Below are 18,423 nucleotides of genomic sequence, written 5' to 3'. Positions count from 1 at the left end.
CGCAGGGGCCGAGCCCGGTCGGAACTGGTGCGTTGTCTTCCTGACCTGTTTGACCTGCAGCCCGTGGCTCCAGATCCTCTCCAACAAGTCACACAGACTCGCAATCAAAGTGTTCTCTTCCACTCCGGTGATGCTGACCTCCACGTGGCCCAACTCCACCGCCTCTCGACCCATCTTCTCCACGAGCATTCGCTTGGTCTGCGGGCGAAAACGGACGCTCAAAATGTTCACCTCGCTCCACTTTACTTGAGTACGTAACACTTTGGACTTTTACTCTCGGCATTTCTACTTAAAGCTCCACTGTCGTGCCTATAAATATTCTAAAATAGATATTGTAATGAAATATACATATAACATTTTTCACCTCAATGTCTATACGAAAAAATAAGTATGAGAAGAGCGCGCAAAGTTGCAGAAGTCTCATTCGACATCCAAGTGGTCGCCATATAGGCTGCATCTTCTGTCCGTGATGTCACACTGGGACATTCGCCATTGAAAACAAATAGTGGCACTTGTTATGGAACACGGAAGCTCTTTTCCGAGAAGAGAACATCTCACATTCGAGTGAATTGACCGGGGCAATATTACCTTATCGTTTCGAGCCATATTTAGATGATATGCGGATCACTTCTACCGAACAACAGACTCCCAGACAGTATGTGTGAGCCACCCGGGCGGCGCCACAATGAGCCACCCCGGCCGAAGCGCCACCAAAGCCGTCGGCGGCGGACAAAGCGCCCCTGAAGGCGTCCGCAGCGGACAGGGGGCCTCCGGAGTGGTCTGCGGCAGAAAAGGGGCCGCCGAAGCTGCCCGACGGGTACATGAACACATTTAGGACCCCTGACTTAGGTACGTGGAGCTTTTGTTACATCCAGAGAGGTTTATGTCCCCCAACCCCAAACTATTGTTTTTTGCCGTAGCTGCGAGGATACACACCTACCTGTTATTTAGAACCCACGAAGCTCTCGTCCTTCGCACCCACGCGATCCATTTTTCACAACGAACCGGGTCTTTTGGAAAAGTATGAAGCGCAAATCCTTCCATCCTTCCAAGTGCTCGAGCAATATCCAGCAAACAACGAGTCGGCATTTTGGCTGACATGAAGGAACAACAAGCTACCTTCCCGCAGGTATAACTAATAGAAACAAACGAGTCCACTTGAGGGCGGCCCCGCCACGTGCGTCACTTCCTGCTTCTCGTCGAAAACAAATCCCTCGAGAGGATTTTCACGGCGGGAGTTGCAAAAAGCCACATCATATTTTGTGGTGACAGAAAACGGATGGGTCCATTCCGGCTGCCTCTTTTTCATTCATAACATACTAAAAATCATGCATTTCATGACAGTGGACCTTTAAGTACGTTGTACGCTGAGTACTTTTGCTACACTTGCAAGAAGTGCCAATCCGATGAAAAGGGAACACCAAAGAGTCACATGTACACACCTTGATCCGGCACTCTTTCAGTAAGCCCTCGACAAACTTCCAGTTGGTCTGAGCGATGACAGAAGGCGACAGGTTGGACAGTTTGGGCTGCCTGATGGTTGTGCCCAAGTTCCGGGCCTCCTGGATGTACTTCTGTTCAAAGAGAAGACTTCTATCAACAGCTGGAAATGTGACTGTGCCAGAGAAGCGTCTCGAGTCACGCACAGTGAAAAGCAGTCATCAAACCTTCAAGCATTCACAAAAGAATAGGAAAAAATAATATATATATATATATATATATATATATATTTGTATAGAAGGCTATAGAAATGAGAAAAAAAATGACCTCTACAACAATGTGATGACACATTCGGGAATTCATTGTGTCATTGTCTCCTTCTGCTATGTGCCACCCAGGGGGCGCTATGATACACGTGTGGTCACAACTGGTCAGTATGTTGCAGTAATCTTTTTCATTTTCCACAGAGGATAAAGAATATATGACTGCGTATGCAACAATACTCAGCGGAGTTGTCTGTCATTTTGAAGTTGTTTTGGTTAGCCCATCTATGGCGTTTTGCACTTCGCGTTAACATTAAGCTCACAGACTGACATCATATGGTAAGTATAAAACTTGTAATTGTCTTCATTTTTCAGAGGATAAAGAATATATGATTGAGTATTGTTACATTGTCTGTCATATTTAAGTTATTTTTGTTAGCGCATCTATGGCGTTTTCCACTGCGCGTTAGCTTTAAGCTCACAGACTTACATCACGTGGTTAGTATAAAAGTGGTAATTAGATTCAACTGAGTATAGACTGAGTATTGTTACATTGTTTGTCATATTGAAGTTATTTTGTTAGCCCGTCTATGGTGTTTTGCACTGCGCATTAGCATTAAGCTCACAGTCTTACATTTGAGGCTCTGTATACAGGTACCATCAAAGGTTGTTCTATATCCATCCATCCATCCATCCATCCAGCCATCCCTTTTTTTTGTCGCTTATCCTCACGAGGTTCGCAGGGAGTGCTGGAGCCTATCCCAGCTGTCAACGGGCAGACCATGAACTGGTCGCCAGCCAATCGCAGGGCACATAGAGACAAAGAGCCGCAGTCACAATCACACCTAGGGGCAATTTCGAGTGTCCAGTTAATGTTGCATGTTTTTGGGATGTGGGAGGAAACCGGAGTGCCCACCCGGAGAAAAACCAACGCAGTCACGGGGAGAACATGAAAACTCCACACAGGCGAGTCCGGGATCGAACACGGGCCAACGCTGCCGTGCCGCCTTGTTCGACAAAACAGTCAAATTTGAAAAAGAATGTCAACTTATTGGAAACATTATTTTTATTTTATTTTTTTAATGAAAGGCTAAGGTGATGTCAGCATCCAATACATTTTCCAATTGGAATAGAAACTTATTGTCAAATTAATACCTCTCAGGTAATGTCAATCAAAACTAAGCATTATTACCTTCTTGATTATCTTTTTTAACGACGTGTTCTTATTGGGGCTAATTGACCCCTCCGTGGATATTGCGCAATCCGCGTCACTGACCAATCAGAGGCCAGAGATCTGCATAGACCAAAGCCCGTTTTTGCTCCCGCCATTTTCTCTGACAACATTGAATGGTCCAGTATAGGTTTAGTTAGCGTTTTATCGCGTATTTGGGTTCTTTAACAAGAGATATGGTTAAGAGGTGTAGTCACGGACTTTGTAATTAGTGACGACAGGTATCCTGAAAGGCTCCTTGGTGGAGTTCCATTCGTACCCTTTCCAAAACCGAAGACCCAGTACGAAAAATGCCTTCGATGGATCAACTAAATCCATCAAATATCAACCGGAACACATATGTTTGCACCAAGGTATGCCCTATATTTGATTTTCAATACATCTCTCGTATAAATGAATTCAAAGTTCTTCCCTAGCATAACACTGCTGCGTGTGAACGATTGACACACTTATTCTTGGTTGAGCGATGATCGGACTGCACAAACGTGTCGCTTTCTTGCTGGCTCGCGGCCGAAGCTTAACCAGACTCTGTTTGCACCAAGATATGCCCTAAATTTGATTTTTAATACACGTCTCGTATAAATGAATGAGACGTTCTCCGCTAGCATAACATTGCTACGTGTGAACGATTGAATGAAATCAGAAGCATGGCGTCTTTCTCAGTTCAGAATGTATTGTATTCAGAATCTATAATATATCGTTGATTTGAATGAAATCAGAAGCATGGAGTCTGTCTCAGTTCAGAATGTATTGTATTGTATTTGCCATTTTCACAAATTGTTTGTCGTACGTCAGCGCACGTGGCGTGACGTCACTTCAGGAGGCGTGGTTAAGTGCCCTGTACGGAGGGGTCAATTAGATTGTGTAAAAGTGCCTTCAGAGGTGGCTTTTCAAAAATCATAGTCATCATGTTAAATTCCAAAAGCAAGGAAAACACATCGATAAGTCTGCAAAATTGCTTTGTATGAATAATGGACCTGGTAGAAAACACCACTTTTCATCAATTTGGCGTCCGCATCATTTGACGTGCCCGTGCGATGGCGACGCAATGTACCATTTTATAACAACGAGCCGGTTTAATGGCGGAGGAGACGGGAAGAGGGAAGGGGAGACCACATGCGCGGCTCACGCGGTCCGAGCACGAAGGCCCCCCCGCGAAAGGCCGGCACATACCACATCCACAGTCACCGACTTTAGACAGGGCTTGAAGGACTGCAAGTGCCAGTAGTAGTCAAGAAACAGCAAGAGCTGCAGCTCCGGAAACAAACACTCTACATGCTGAGAGCGTGCAAGCGTGAGTGCAAACAAAAAAAAAAAAAAAAAAAGAGAGAGACAGTGACCAAAAGAGGCGACGAAGAGACACGTGAAGCCAAAAGAAAAAGATCATGCAAAACGAACGACAAAGCGGAGGCCCTTGGTGCGCGCGACAAGCGGAACGCTAACCTCTCTCTGGTCGTTATCTAAATAAAGGTGCTCCGCGTGCTGTTTCTGGCGGTCCCGCCTCCTCCACTGCGCCGGAGCGCTCCTCTTGGCCCACCTGGAACGCAAAAAAACAGGCTAAACCGCGAGAGCCGTAGGGACGCCCACGTTTGGACCGTGCCGGCGCGGCGCAAAGTAGTCACTTGTTGCCGGTGGGCCCCGAGGAGAGCACGTCGGACTGCAGCCGTGGGAAGAAGCCTTGCTCGTAACGGCCCTGACCGATCTTCATGTCCAGGAGGTGAGGATGCAGGGCCGTGTGGTCGATCTTCATCACTCTCATTTCGATGGCCTTCTCTGCCAGTGGAAGAATCGGCGTCATCGACGGTTAATCGCGGCCCGCGAGAGGACTTTACGAGCCGCTCATCTCACGTACCCGCCTCTTCGATGTTGGTGCACTTTTGGTACATGGACGTGCGCAGGGTGGGCGTGCGGACGTTCAGCATGCGGACCTTGTCGACGCGGGCGTCGAACACCCGCAGCGTGTGCTCCTTGTCGTCGTCGTCGTGGCAGAGGATCTTGCTGTCGATGAAGGAGGCGAACATCTGGGTCTCCAGGAAACGGGACAGGAAGGGCAGGTAGGGCTCCGGCTGGTCCGACAGGAAGGACGCCTGCGCGCACACGTTTGAGGACATTTCCGACGAATTGAAATGGATCGACTCACGAAAGCGGGACGCCGCGTTTATCGCGGGGGATCCGTTCCAAGCGGGAGGTGAAAAGGAGCAAAACGGTATTATACCGCTTTCGACATACATTTAAAGGTCTAATCCAGAGGACCTATATTTTATTTATACATCACACAAACGTAGCTATATTTTTTTATCAAAAAAATGTTTAAAAAATTCTCAACACAACAAAAATGAAATAAATTAGCACCAAAGTGCACAGATAGATAGATAGATAGATAGATAGATAGACAGACAGACAGAGACAGACAGACAGAGACAGACAGACAGACAGACAGACAGACAGATAGATAGATAGATAGATAGATAGATAGATAGATAGATAGATAGATAGATAGATAGATAGATAGATAGATAGAGACAGATAGATAGATTTAAATTTCATCCAACAAAAGTCAATTTGCTTAATACAAAAACTGAATCCAAAATGCTGTAACGGGCAAACAACTGACGCTACGGTCACAACATCACGTCAAAAAATTACAGCAAAGCATAAAAACAAAGGCTACAAAGACACATAAGCATATAATATAATAATAACAATAATGTGCAACGTCTCACCTTATCAAAGTTCTGCATCTGGTCTCGATTGGTGAACCAGGACTCCTTGTCTTGGCTCGGCTGGATGACAAAGACTTCGTAGTCGGCAAACATTTGAGTGAAGCGGTTGGCGAAAACCTCGCGCAGGTGGATGTTGAGCTGGTGCATCTTCAGCTCTTCGTCGTCGCAATGAAAGCGAGCGTCCTTGCCGCCGCCGCCGCCGTCCTCTCGGACCTGCAGCTGACGTGCGCCAATGCGAAACGCAAATTGAACAGCACGTATCGATCAAAACCACAGATATTAAATCGACAGAGCGGGCGTTCAGTTAAAAAGCGGCTTTGCGATAAAGCGTCAGTGAAGCCCAGAAATGTCCCACAAAATGATGCGATTTATTCACAGAAAGTTATGTCCAATTTACTAGCAAGTACGAGCTGATAAAGTCATCTTCCACTTTAATCATCTTTAGATTCTATTTACAAAAAACAATTATAATGGACAAACATCCATGAATGACCTTTACTTCTATCGACAATAGAAAATCTGAATTAAGTATGCTTTGTTCTCCAAATGGTTGACATGCCCGAAATTTTTATTCCTTATTTTTGAGCGTGTGTTGCTTTTCAAAACTTAACCCTAATCATAATGCAAATGAATACATTATAAAAAGTGTTTTTTTTTTTTTTTTTTACAATGTATTTCAAACTCAACCTTAACGCTTTGTGGACGATGACATGTGTAAGAGGCTCCCTCTTGTGTTGAGTCGATGTTACTGCAGTGACTATTTTGTTATCAATTCAACTTATCCATGAGGTACTAAATTCATCCGCCCATCTATTTTCTTAGCCGCTTATCCTCACAAGGGTTGCGAGGAGTGCTGGAGCCTAATCCAGTTGTCAACGGGCAGGAGGTGGGGTACACCTGAAACTGGTTGCCAGCCAATCACAGGGCACATAGAGACAAAACAGTCGCACTCACAATCACACCTAGGGGCAATTTAGAGTGTCCAAGTAATGTTGCATGTTTTTGGGATGTGGGAGGAAACCGGAGTACCCAAAGGAAACCCACGCAGGCATGAGGAGAACATGCAAAGTCCACACAGGTGCGTCCGGGATCGAACCTCAGAACTGTGAGGCCAACGCTTGAGCAGCTGAGCCACCCTGCCGCCTGTACTGAATTCATATACGGGTAAAATATTTTGAAAAGTTCTTGACTAGTCGTGATGTGCTCAAAATCTGACTGATAAGCCATTTTATTATGACGATAAATACTCATTTTACAATCAAGTACAATTAAAGAGTTGGAATGCCTTTTTTTTTTTTTTTTGGTTTTTAAATAAAAAAGCGACAATGTAATTAATTTCCAAAGGGTAGCGGATCAAGTAAGTCATATCTGACCTTCTCCAAACTGACGCCCGTCCTCTTGACCAGGGCCTGCAGTCTGGCGATGGTTACGTTCTCCCTCAGCAGGTACGAGTTGAGCGGCGAGGCCAGGTTGCCGTTGCGCTTGTCGGAGACGGCGTCCAGCGATCGCAGGCCTCCGTGCTTGAGCTGCGAGTCGCCGGAGTGGATGTTTCCTTCCGGCGCCAGGCCGAAGGACACCAGCACCTCGGAGATCTCTTGGATGAACTCGAGCTTGTTGGGGAACTGCGGCAGCTCTTCCGGAAGTTCTATGAAGTGGTTGTCGATGTCCACGAAACACAAGTTGGCCTGGAGGGAAATGTAATCGTTAGAGTTCAAAAAAAAAAAAAAAATGCAGGTCACAAAAATGTTAACTCGATGCAAGTGTAAATATATAATAATTCATTCGCCCTCAGGTGCCATTTAAAAAAAAAAGAAAATATAGCGAGGACACTAGACCGGGACGCAGCACTAATCGCAAAATCTGACCTTGAAATATTTGAGTGTTCTGAGAGTACTTTGCATGTTTGACAAGGAAAGCCCAAAAGACTCGAAACATCTGGAAGACTTTTGAAAAAGCTCAACACGCAGGAATGTGGATGATGAAACCCTCGTAGCAGCGATACGAGCCGATTTTGTGATATTAAAATATGACTTCTGCATTTGGCTGTGCGGTTGATAAAAAGTTTTATGACATGCAACAAAGAAGTATTCAAAAATATGGAGAAAAAATTATATTGGAGGCCAAACAGTGCGGTGGCTTGTGTTCCGACCCGAGTGGAATCCATTTTACATTTTTTTTAATATCTATCTTCAGGGCCATTTACTAGTACTCACATTGTCTTCACTAGTAGTGCAAATATGGTGCACTAGCAAAACAAATGCACGTTGCTAATAACTTTTTTCCACTACTAGTGTCACAATTGTCCAACTAGTATAATCTTTAGTTGGATATCGAAGATAAATAAATGCTCAATCGGCTTCCATATCCTTTAATTTCAAATAACCGTTGAGTTGAAGTTGTTCCATACCTGGGTCCGTGTACTTGTACTCTTTTTGTTCTCAGGAGTGGGACAATTTTGGCATACTAATAAAGACAAGTACATCTTATTAATGTGGCAAAATGTGCAGTAGCTGACAACTGCATGATAATACTTCCGGCTAGTACTACTTGTGTCTACTTAGGGCACAGTTTTGCCTCACTGGTAACATGTAGTTATCTTACTAGAACACCAAAATTGTCTACTAGAGTACAGAAATGTCATGCAGTTATGTAAGGCAGTAGTGGAAAAACTCTCCTTGCGTACTGAATTCTCTTGTCTCACTAGGGAGGATGAAAAAGCATACTAGATCTCGACAGCCAACAAATTCAAAATTGACATCCTTGATTTCAAGGTTAAGGTCCATGTACTAGTTTGCTCCTTGTCCTCACCAGCAGGACAAACTTGGTATACTACTATAAAGCTTGTGCACCTACGTGATGAAATCACGTGACTTTTGTTTAAATCGCCATATTGCCGGTCAAGCTAAGCATTGCTCAATGCTAAGTCGGTCGGCGACGACACGAAATATGTTTTGGGGCACGACGCCCAGTCTTGTCCGAAACCGAGCGACATTTAGAAGGTGATAATAAATGAAGGTACATGGAAAATTTTGATAAACTCGGCATGAAGGACCCGTATTTAATGCCGAAATCGATGTTTTCGCCGATAAGAAATCGGACTGTGAATTCGCTTCCGCTTGTCTTGGCCAACTGGATCTACACGTGGATCTGGTGAGTAAGTCCTCGAGATTTACACGGAAAAGTTTTAAAGCGTAGAAAAGTCTGGACGCATACAAATACTTCGTCGCTGGATCTGTTGGATCTCAATCAGGAATAAATCCCACATAGTGACGGTTTTGACGGCTCGTGAACGCGGAAGCGTGTTCGGCCACACGTTAACCTTTGCCGGAATCCATCGATCTTTTCAGCCAGTATTCAATACAAATACCAATATTCAAATAAATGACCCCTGGTTTTACACAAACTCGCATTCATTAACTTTGATTGGGGAAAAAAAAAAAAAAAAAAAAAAGAGGACCGAGTCGTCCACGGCACGTACACGGAAGCGACTGCGGCCACACTTAACCTCCAAAAACCTCTCTTTTTTTTTTTTTTTTTTTGAACACGTATTGTTCTCAAATGAGCCAACTTGGCATTATAAATACCTTTTGGTAATTTGAGATTGAGAAAAATAATTCCTACCTGAAATGAAGCGATCGCTACACAGGCGGGTGTGTATTTTGGTACCATCCACCACGTTTCATTACCGAAATCCATCGATATTTTCTGCTCTTTTCATCTGGTATTCCATCGAATGACCTCTTTGAATATCTGTCTCGTCTGCTGTGACAACCAACAGCACAACACGTCTCGGGTATTATAAATATTCTCCTCCGGTTCAACGTCTCCCACAATGTCGAGCGGCTCTTTTTGACCGGCAATATGGCGCCGTGAAAATGGTGACGTCACGTGCACGAGTTCTATGTATATATGACCAATGAGGCAAAACTGTGTACTAATTGATGATTGCATACTACAACTACTACTACTACTACTACTACTACTACTACTCAGATGGCAAAGTGAGCTTACTAATGTGCAGGATTGTCTTACTAGTGAGGGCCAAGAGCATACTCGTACTAGTACCTTAAACTGGACATCAAGGATATCAGATAAATACTCCAACGGCTGAATATAACTAAAGAACCGCAATGATATTTTTTCAGGTTTGGTTTTGAATTAGATTTTACCAGCAGGGCAAAAAGTGGTGCACTCAATCAACAGTAGAGGCACGAAATCCATCAAGGGCATCGCGGTTCTTTTTGAAAAGAAATTCAAAAAAACAAATATATATGCACACACTTCTGTGTAGTAGACATGCAATCCTTCTGCACAGACGGCTCGTGGTGTGGCAGAATTGCATTTTGACATCATGCGGAGATAAAACGTGTGGGACAAAATGTTCAGTTCTAGCGACTGCAGCTCCGAGGGGGGGTTAGTCGCAAAGCCAAAGCGAAGGTTCTGCATAAGGACAGCCGGAACGAGTGGGCGCAATGAGCGCGAACGCCGCTGACGCGTTCGCGTCGCGCACAGTTACGAGACGCGCGGTCAAACACCCGAAGCTGGCTCCGCGTAGTTCAGCGGCGCCTCCTATTTGCGGGGGTGCGAGACGGCGCACGAGCGTACCTCCTGCGGCAACTCCAGCTTGGTGCGGTCGTCCTGCCCGTTGGAGTGCAGGCCCATGAGATACGGCACCGGCGCGTCCAGGAAGTGCAGGAGCGAGGCGGGCAGAATGGGAACGTACACGTGCTGCCACTGGTAGGGGAACATTAAGGCTGTGATGCTCTCTGCTACCGTCATCAGCCTCTGGTAATCTGCGCAGCCCACAAAAAAAACACACCAGTGAGAAAACCAAACCGTTGAAGAGACCCCAACCATATCGCGACGTCTATGTGGAAGCGTGCTAACTTCACGGACCCGTGCCCCACCCTCCGAAACCGGGTTGTCTTCAGAACCGCTATTGCATCTCTTTTGACAAGAGAAACAATAAATGGGCCACTGCCATTCGCGTCCTCATATAATTAAAATGGATAAATGCATGATAAAACTATATTTTTTATATATATATATATATATATATATATATATATATATATATATATATATACACACACACACACACACTTTATTTATGCTATTCATTTACTTTTGAAATATATCTATTGTATGTTCTTTTTTAATATTAAAACCCATTCGCGAGCAGCGTCCCATTTTTGGGACATCATGATTTTCACACATTGTATCCTTTGCTATGTCAAAATATTGAAGCGTTTTAATCTGAAGCCATAATTTGGTATCTGGTCATTTGGTATCATTTCCCTTTCTTTCCTGACCCAACATGGCTGCCTCAAGTACACGTGGAGCGTTTTCCAAGAGAAGAAAGGGAGGAAGGTCAGCGTGCAACCAAGTTTGCCTTCAAAATGACAATCCATCTGTATTATTAATGCATAAGTGTCGTTCTAGAATAAGAATTGATTAATAAACATATCTGTAGTATGTACTACTTCACAGAACTGATAACACCGTAATAACAGATGAAAGATAATATTCATTCTAATAATAAAGTAGACTGTATATATTTGTGTTTCACCAACATCAGACATTTGTGAATCGATAATCAAGATTTTGTGGAGACGTTTCAGACCAAACCTGAATCAAAAGCAATTCACGCGTGTGCATTTTCTGCATTGCCAATTTGAAATAATATGACTAATAAAAAAAAAATAATAATAAAAATAATCAAACAAAATCGCCGACAAATCATCCTAAATCGCGGGCCTGCTTAATAACTTTGACGGAAAAGAACAAAAATGCTTTCTCGACTGAGGAAGTGAAGAGTGTTCGATTGCTTCACGTTTTTCGTGGCTTAGAGTGGAGGAGAGCGCCACCTCCAGGATTTCGTCCTCGGGAGATCTCCGCCTCTAAATTGTGACGGGCAACTGGAGCGGAGCCCTCTTTGGCTGCGGCCAAATTCCCTTTTGCCGACCTCACACATCAGCACCGCTTCACATTTTGGCGCTTTGGCCCCAGTCAAGTGGTCCACACACACACACACACACACACAGAGCGGCGCCGCCTCCTCCTCATTGGCATTCCCGCTGTGTCCTGTTGACAGCGACCGCACGGAGCTGCCTTTCCTGTTGTGGCGACAAAATAACTACCATCCCTTCATTTGGTCACGTGCTGGTCCGCAAGACAAGACCGCCGCTTTGAAACCGGATTCCGCTCTCGGGAGGGGAGACTCCAATACTAACAAGACTCCCTTTCCCCTTTGACAAGTCCACATAGACAAAAATCACTTCACCCCTGTCGCTAAATGCATGAAATATTCTTATTAAAACATATTCACAAGCTACTCCGGCCACTTAATTGGGTACCACCGTAAAAACTAGTACTGACCTTTTCGAGACGCGATCAAGTTAACACAGAAGGGATCTTAGAAACCCCTCCCGGGATGACACAGCACAGTTCTACCAACGCATTTCCTCTGCAGCGGAGGTTTCGCTACGCTCGGCTTTTTCATCTGTGATGAGCTCAACTTCCCCTCCACAAATTGGTTTTTTTTTTTTTTTTTTTTTTTTTGGATGAGTCAAGCTGGAAATTTCACAAGGGATGTCCTGATTAAATGTCGGTGAAAACCCGCGTCGTGACATGGTGAAAAATAGATGCATGAAAGCGAGAAGAGGTTCATGCAAAATAGGGTTGACTCTTATCTGATTTGAATGTGTCCGAAGATGAAATATCAGACGAGGTTTCACCGCGTCGCGGGCGTTTCTATCTGGGCCAAATGTCATTAACGGCGGGTGGAATTAGATAAGCCTTGGGAAGGTGAACTGGCTGAAAAATATAAGCTAAGACACATCAGTCGAAAACGTTTCACATTTGTGATGATTTCTCCAGGTGAGGGTACGCCTCTCATTTTTGATACAGCGCTTGTCATCCTGACTTCATTGTGCAAGTACTGAATTTGAGTTATTTGGTAGCAGTTGCACATGAAACATCATCGTGCAAAATATACAGTGAAGAAAATAAGTATTTGAACACCCTGCTGTATTGCAAGTTCTCCCACTTGGAAATCATGAAATTTTCATTGTAGGTGTGAGAGAGATCATCGAAAAAGAAATATTCAGAAATCACAACAATTTATTTCTGTGATGCAGCTGCAAATAAGTATTTGAACACCTGAAAAAAATCAATGTTAATATTTAGTACATTAGCCTTTGTTTGCAATTACAGAGGTCAAACGTTTCCTGTCGTTGTTCACCAGGTTTTCACACACTGCAGGAAAGATTTTGGCCAACTCCTCCACAGAGGTCTTCTCGAGATCAGACAGGTTTCTGAGCTGTCGCTGAGAAACACGGAGTTTCAGCTCCCTCCAAAGATTTTCTATTGGGTTTAGGTCTGGAGACTGGCTAGGGCACGGCAGAACCTTGCTATGATTCTGACGGAGCCCTTGTTGGTTTTCCTGCCTGTGGGCGTCGGGTCATTGTCACGTTGAAAGACCCGGCCACGACCCATCTTCGATGCTCTGACTGAGGGAAAGAGGTTGTTCCCCGAAAATCTCACAATCCACGGCCGCGGTCATCCTCTCCTTAATACAGTGCAGTCGTCTTGATGCTACCACCCCCATGCTTCACAGGAGGGATGGTGTTCTTGGGATGGAACTCATCATTCATCTTTGTGGAATTATGACCAAAAAGTTCAATTTTTGTCGCATCTGACCACAAAACTTTCTCCCATGACTCCTCTGTGTTCAAATGTGTATTTGCAGCTGTATCACACAAATCAATCGTTAAAAAAAAAAAATCATACATTGTGATTTCTGGATTTTTCTTTTTAGATGATCTCTCTCACAGTGGACACGCAAATTGCAGACCCCTCCATGATTTCTAAGTGGCAGAACTGTGTTCAAACACTTATTTTCTTCACCGTACAAGGTGTCCTGTAAGGGTAAATTGTGAAAGTGTTGAAGCAGCATGACGACCGAAAAGCTTCTGAAACCAGCGCTGCTCAGCAGTCTGAAACGGAAAAAAACTCCTTGCCAGGTGGCAATTTGGCAACGCTGCTCCAATTGCGTCGTTTACAAAAACTGCAAAACGTCAAACTGCGGAATCGTGATGGCCCCGAGTCTGTCGAAATGGAAAAAGGGAAGCATCTTGTGCTTTTGGGACACCCGGTATTAATCTCCCCGTGTGTTTCCCTGTCACTCTCTTGCTGCAAAAAAAAAAAAAAAGAAGCAGAAATAGATAATCATGTGACTTTAACGGCACCACGGTCGACACGTGAGCGACACGGTACGACGCACCCCGAGACGTCGGGTAAACAAATCATGCAAAAGCTGCTGACCACAATTTTCAACCAATGATGGATCTAAATGCCACTCAAGTCTCAATGTTGCTTCCTCGTCATAAAGCATCCATTTCATCCCCGTGTGTGTGTTTGTAGTGCTTCCTCCAAACAATCCTTCAGTTCTTTCGCGTGGAGTACTGCCAGTCGACACCCTTCGCACGTTCTGCGGCTCCCGTGGGAGAGAGGGCATGATGTCACCTCCAGCCAATGATAATCATCCTGCATCCTGGCTATCCTCCCCGAGGTTGCCTAGCAACACCACAGCTTTCCCACTCCAAGAGCTTCTCATGCGGCGCCTGCTCTTTTTTTCCAAAAGCGTTGGGCTTCCTTTTTAGCCATCGTAACGGATCCGAGCGTCGCCACTCCGCATCTGGCGCACGCTCGCTAAAGGCCTTCCTTGCTCAGCAAATAACTGACTCACTCACGCGTGGAAAAACGACCCGGCGACACGGATCAAGAGATCAAAATTTGACCGAAAAGTGTTTGAAGCGTGCAAATGCGGAATCATCACGTCGTACGCAAAAACCTCCGACTACAATGGGCGGGCGTCTCGGTATTATACAAGCTCGTACTCAGACCGCATTAGCTTAATGGACACTTTGCGGGTTACGTAACCTTCGGGAAAAATACTGCCGACGTGTGTATCAAAGATTTGCCAGAGCCCCGGGTCTATTTCGTTCAGACAGTGGAATGTTACATTACTCCCACCCCAGAAAAAAAACCACGACAACCATGAACCCATTTTGAAATTAATACCCAGTGTCAATCAAAAAAGTGCAGGTGCACAAATGGAATCTGTTCTTAACTACTGAGTGACATCATAAAGCTGTGTTGGGGTCACTCCATATGGTACATTTCATTTACGTACAGTAGGAGTATCACAGAGTGGGCTCACAAAGCACTTTTTTAGATGGTTAAAACATAAACGTCATAGTTTTTCCCCCGTTAATTTTACAGCAGCAAAATGGTATTTAAAAAAAAAAAATCTGCCTTCACGTGTGCTATTTTTAGATGATCATAATAGTACTTTAATATCTTTGAGAGAAGATAGACAAGTTTATTGAGATTCCAAACATCATTCGGCGGATTTTTTTTTTTTTATTTGAGTTGAGAGCAAAAATATGATTTGATTTGATCGTTGCATTGTTTAATTGAACTCAAAGTCTGCATGTACACAGACAATAACAGTCACGGGCGTTTATTCTTTATCCTCTGTGAAAACAACTATTACTGCAGTTTATTGAGTCTGTTTTTTTTTTCTATACGTATTTTTTAATTAAGTCATTACAACGTTTTAAAAGTACAACATTTGGGGGGTATTTTCCATTAAAAATAAAGCATTTTTAACCTTTTTGTTGTTTATTTAGGTAGGCTGGAACAGAATCGCCATTCATTTCAATAGGGAAAGATAATTTAAGTTAAATTAAACTTATAAAACAACAACATTTTAAAGCACTCAATTTGTTTTATAGCTCTTCCTCAGCCATCTCGTTAGATGACAGAAAAGTGCCCAGTGTGGCTGTCGCGTGTAAGCTACGGCCCCCACGTTTTGGTACCGATGGGACCGCGAAATAAATAGCGGAGGAAAGCCCGAAGGAGTGCGCATGTGCCACTTACGCTGCGAGTAGAGCAGTATTTGCATCTCGAGCAGGGCGCAGGTGAACAACTGAAGAACGTTCTCCACCCCCAGCAGGTCGAACATTTCCCCGACGGCAAAGTCAAAGAGCGGCAGTTCCGACGTGCTGGGCCTCTGGCACACCACGGGGCCGTAGACGCCCGAGAACTTTAGGGAGCGGCCGGAGGGCGGCAGGGGCACCTCGTAGAGGATGTTGAAGACGTAGCTCTCCAGCGGGAGGGGCGGGGGGTGGGGCGAGGTGACGGCCCGGTAAAGCTGCTGCAGCACTTTTCTGCAGGCCTGCGCAAAGGCCATGGGCGTTATCAAGCAGATGCACTTGGACACGTACAGCGTGTCCCGGCTGATGTCGTACGAGTTGAAGCGCTGCAGGCGGGAGATGGCGGGGGCGGCGTGCAGGACGGGCCGAGGCTGGCCGTGCAGCCGCGGCTCCTCGGGGCCGCGGGGGGACGTGGGCGTGTGCAAGATGTCGTACTGCTCGGCGTTGTGCATGTGGTAAAGAGTCTGCATGGCGCTGCAGATCTGCTTGCTCGTCACCTCCTCGAAGAAGGTGAGGGCGAATCCGTACGTCCGAGAGCCGTCCTCTCGGGTGATGATGAAGGAGTGGAAGTGAGGCTCGCGGGAGTCCACCTGCGTCCTGAAGGCCAAACCCTTCGGCATGCAGAGCTGCGGGACGACGGGGGGAAAAAAGGGGAATATCGGTCAAGGTGCCACGTTAGCAAGTGAGTAAAATTAAGCTAAATCAAATGAAAAACTTGACTTGACTTTTTGACTTTATTTGTGGTAGACATTAAGGTTAGAAGTCGTGTCGAGGGTGCTTAATGGATGACGTCGATCTTTTTGTCTCCCCCCCCCCCCAGCCGTCCACTCGTAGTTTTCGCTTTTGCTTCGAAGCACAAGCGAACACACAATTTCAAAACAACGCGAGGAGGAAATGACGCAGAGAGGCCTCGTACAGGGTCGAATATAAATGACCAGAATCACAGGAACAAGTGGAAAAACAAAAGAAAATAAACTACACAAAGAAGACATCAGTCATCATTTAATGACAATTTACCAATTAAAAATGCAATAGTACGGTTTCCCTTTATTGTCAATCCTCAGTATGTGTGGTACCCTCGAAAAAAAAAAAATGATCCCGACCCGTCGACGCGGAAACATTGTCAAAAGCGGTTTGGGGTACAGATTTTGTGTCCACCTATATTGAAGTAGATTTATTCGATTTTTTTTTTCCCCACAGCCATAATATTGTCTTTCCTTTTTAATGTTACGGGAGCAAATTTGGTGAATTGTGAGGAATTTAGGCTTTTTGTCAGCTCGCGTGACGGATGCCAGTTTATTGCGCTTCTTCTTTTGTTATATTTGAGGATTGAATGGCATATCGTGCAAGTGACCATGTTATCAAAATCGTTCTTTTTCTCAAATATTTCCACAAGCTTGAGACACCGCAGCAGGGCGTCCTTGTTGCCGATTTGGATTCTAGCACTGGTTACGGTTGGAATATTGCAGAACTGCGGAGAATCAATGCAATTTAAAAAGATAGAATTCCGTCTGTAAACGGGAAAATCACATGTCCGATACTAACAAAAGTGCAATACTTTTGAAACAATTCCAGGCGATTTACGGTCAGACTTTCACAGATTTGCGATCTCACCATGCCAACTGCGTCCTGGTCGAACGGATTCCACTCGACATTGTCCGGGTAATGTGCGAGAACTTTGGATTTAAAGGTTCTCCGTAGGGGACTCTGCTCAAAATTCTCACCTGAAAAAGCAAAGAGGGGGAAAAAAAAAATGGGACGTGAGAATGAAAAGAGAAAAAGACTCAGCGCAAAAAAAAATAGGCAGAGGTGGACAGGAAATGTTTGATCAGTAGCAGGCACAATTCCAGAGGGGCGAGAGCAAGTCAGCAAATTGGTCTACGGAAAAAGAAGGTATTGCATCATTTAAAGCTGCCGCCTGTATTCCAAGCTTGAAAAAAATATTTTTAAAAAAGCCTGATCAAATATTCATGTGTCATCGGAAATTCCAATTTCCAATGCAGAAAATATCAATGAACAAGTTTTAAAGCTCAAGAAGCTTCCTGGCAGCTTTAATGGCAATACAGACACAAACACACACAAACAATTCATCAAGAAAAAAAAGCTCCAGTTGAGTTTGATTTGAACCCAGAATGGAGCAAAAAAGTGACGCACACACCAAGGCAGTACTGAAAAATTCATTCAGAGCTGTAAAGGGGGAATGGGGGGTGGGGGGTGGGGGGTGGGGGGGGAGTAAACATTGGCCAGGCAATGCCAGCGCAGGCGGCACCGGCTTCACCAGTGAGCGAGTGAGTGAGTGAGCGAGCGAGCGAGCGAGCGCAATGTGTGCACGGAGAACCCGCAGGAAACGGGAGCAGTGTTTGTCAAACTTAAGCTCATTGTTCAGCCGCTGCTTGGGGGAGGGGGTGTGAGGGGGAGGGGGGGGGGATTGAACTCCAGAGTGCGCACAAAAGAAAAGGGCAAATCCCCGCAACTTCTTTGAAATTAAGGGGGAGGGGTAGAAAAGTGTTTATTCAAGACGTTTCGATAACCAGGTTACAGGTTGAGGGGTTATAAAGCTTTGCAGAAGTTAAAACAGGGGGGAGGAAAGTGTGTGGTGGGAGGGTTACCTTCATTTGCCCCTGCCAAATTTCCTCTGGCCCCATCTCTGAATTTAGTAGCCTGTATATACTGGCATAAAGCTACACAGCAAATAAAACAAACAAAAAAATATATCATTATAAGCCTGGTCGGGCAAGGGCAGCACATCACTTCTCATATGGAAA

The 18,423-nt window shown here is 44.9% G+C and overlaps 1 protein-coding gene across 3 annotated transcripts in view; it reads right to left on the bottom strand.

The window, feature by feature from the left end:
• dennd5a (DENN/MADD domain containing 5A) overlaps positions 1-18,423 on the bottom strand; it is a 43,598-nt gene that overhangs the window by 11,403 nt on the left and 13,772 nt on the right. For 2 of the 3 annotated variants that reach the window (XM_061814224.1, XM_061814227.1), the window contains exons 2-12: positions 18,268-18,339; positions 17,273-17,382; positions 15,603-16,284; positions 10,263-10,450; positions 7,031-7,342; positions 5,658-5,876; positions 4,787-5,021; positions 4,557-4,707; positions 4,378-4,471; positions 1,443-1,574; positions 46-198 (exon numbers count right to left, since the gene is read on the bottom strand). In XM_061814224.1, coding sequence (XP_061670208.1) covers positions 46-198; positions 1,443-1,574; positions 4,378-4,471; positions 4,557-4,707; positions 4,787-5,021; positions 5,658-5,876; positions 7,031-7,342; positions 10,263-10,450; positions 15,603-16,284; positions 17,273-17,382; positions 18,268-18,339 — 2,348 coding nt within the window. The remainder of the gene's footprint in view (positions 1-45; positions 199-1,442; positions 1,575-4,377; positions 4,472-4,556; positions 4,708-4,786; positions 5,022-5,657; positions 5,877-7,030; positions 7,343-10,262; positions 10,451-15,602; positions 16,285-17,272; positions 17,383-18,267; positions 18,340-18,423) is intronic. The other variant, XM_061814226.1, reaches the window with a different exon arrangement.

Source organism: Syngnathoides biaculeatus, chromosome 3 (assembly GCF_019802595.1).
Source record: "Syngnathoides biaculeatus isolate LvHL_M chromosome 3, ASM1980259v1, whole genome shotgun sequence".
NCBI classification, from domain to species: domain Eukaryota; kingdom Metazoa; phylum Chordata; class Actinopteri; order Syngnathiformes; family Syngnathidae; genus Syngnathoides; species Syngnathoides biaculeatus.
The sequence above is the reverse complement of the archived record's forward strand: the minus strand, read 5'-3'. Positions and strand labels throughout refer to the sequence as shown.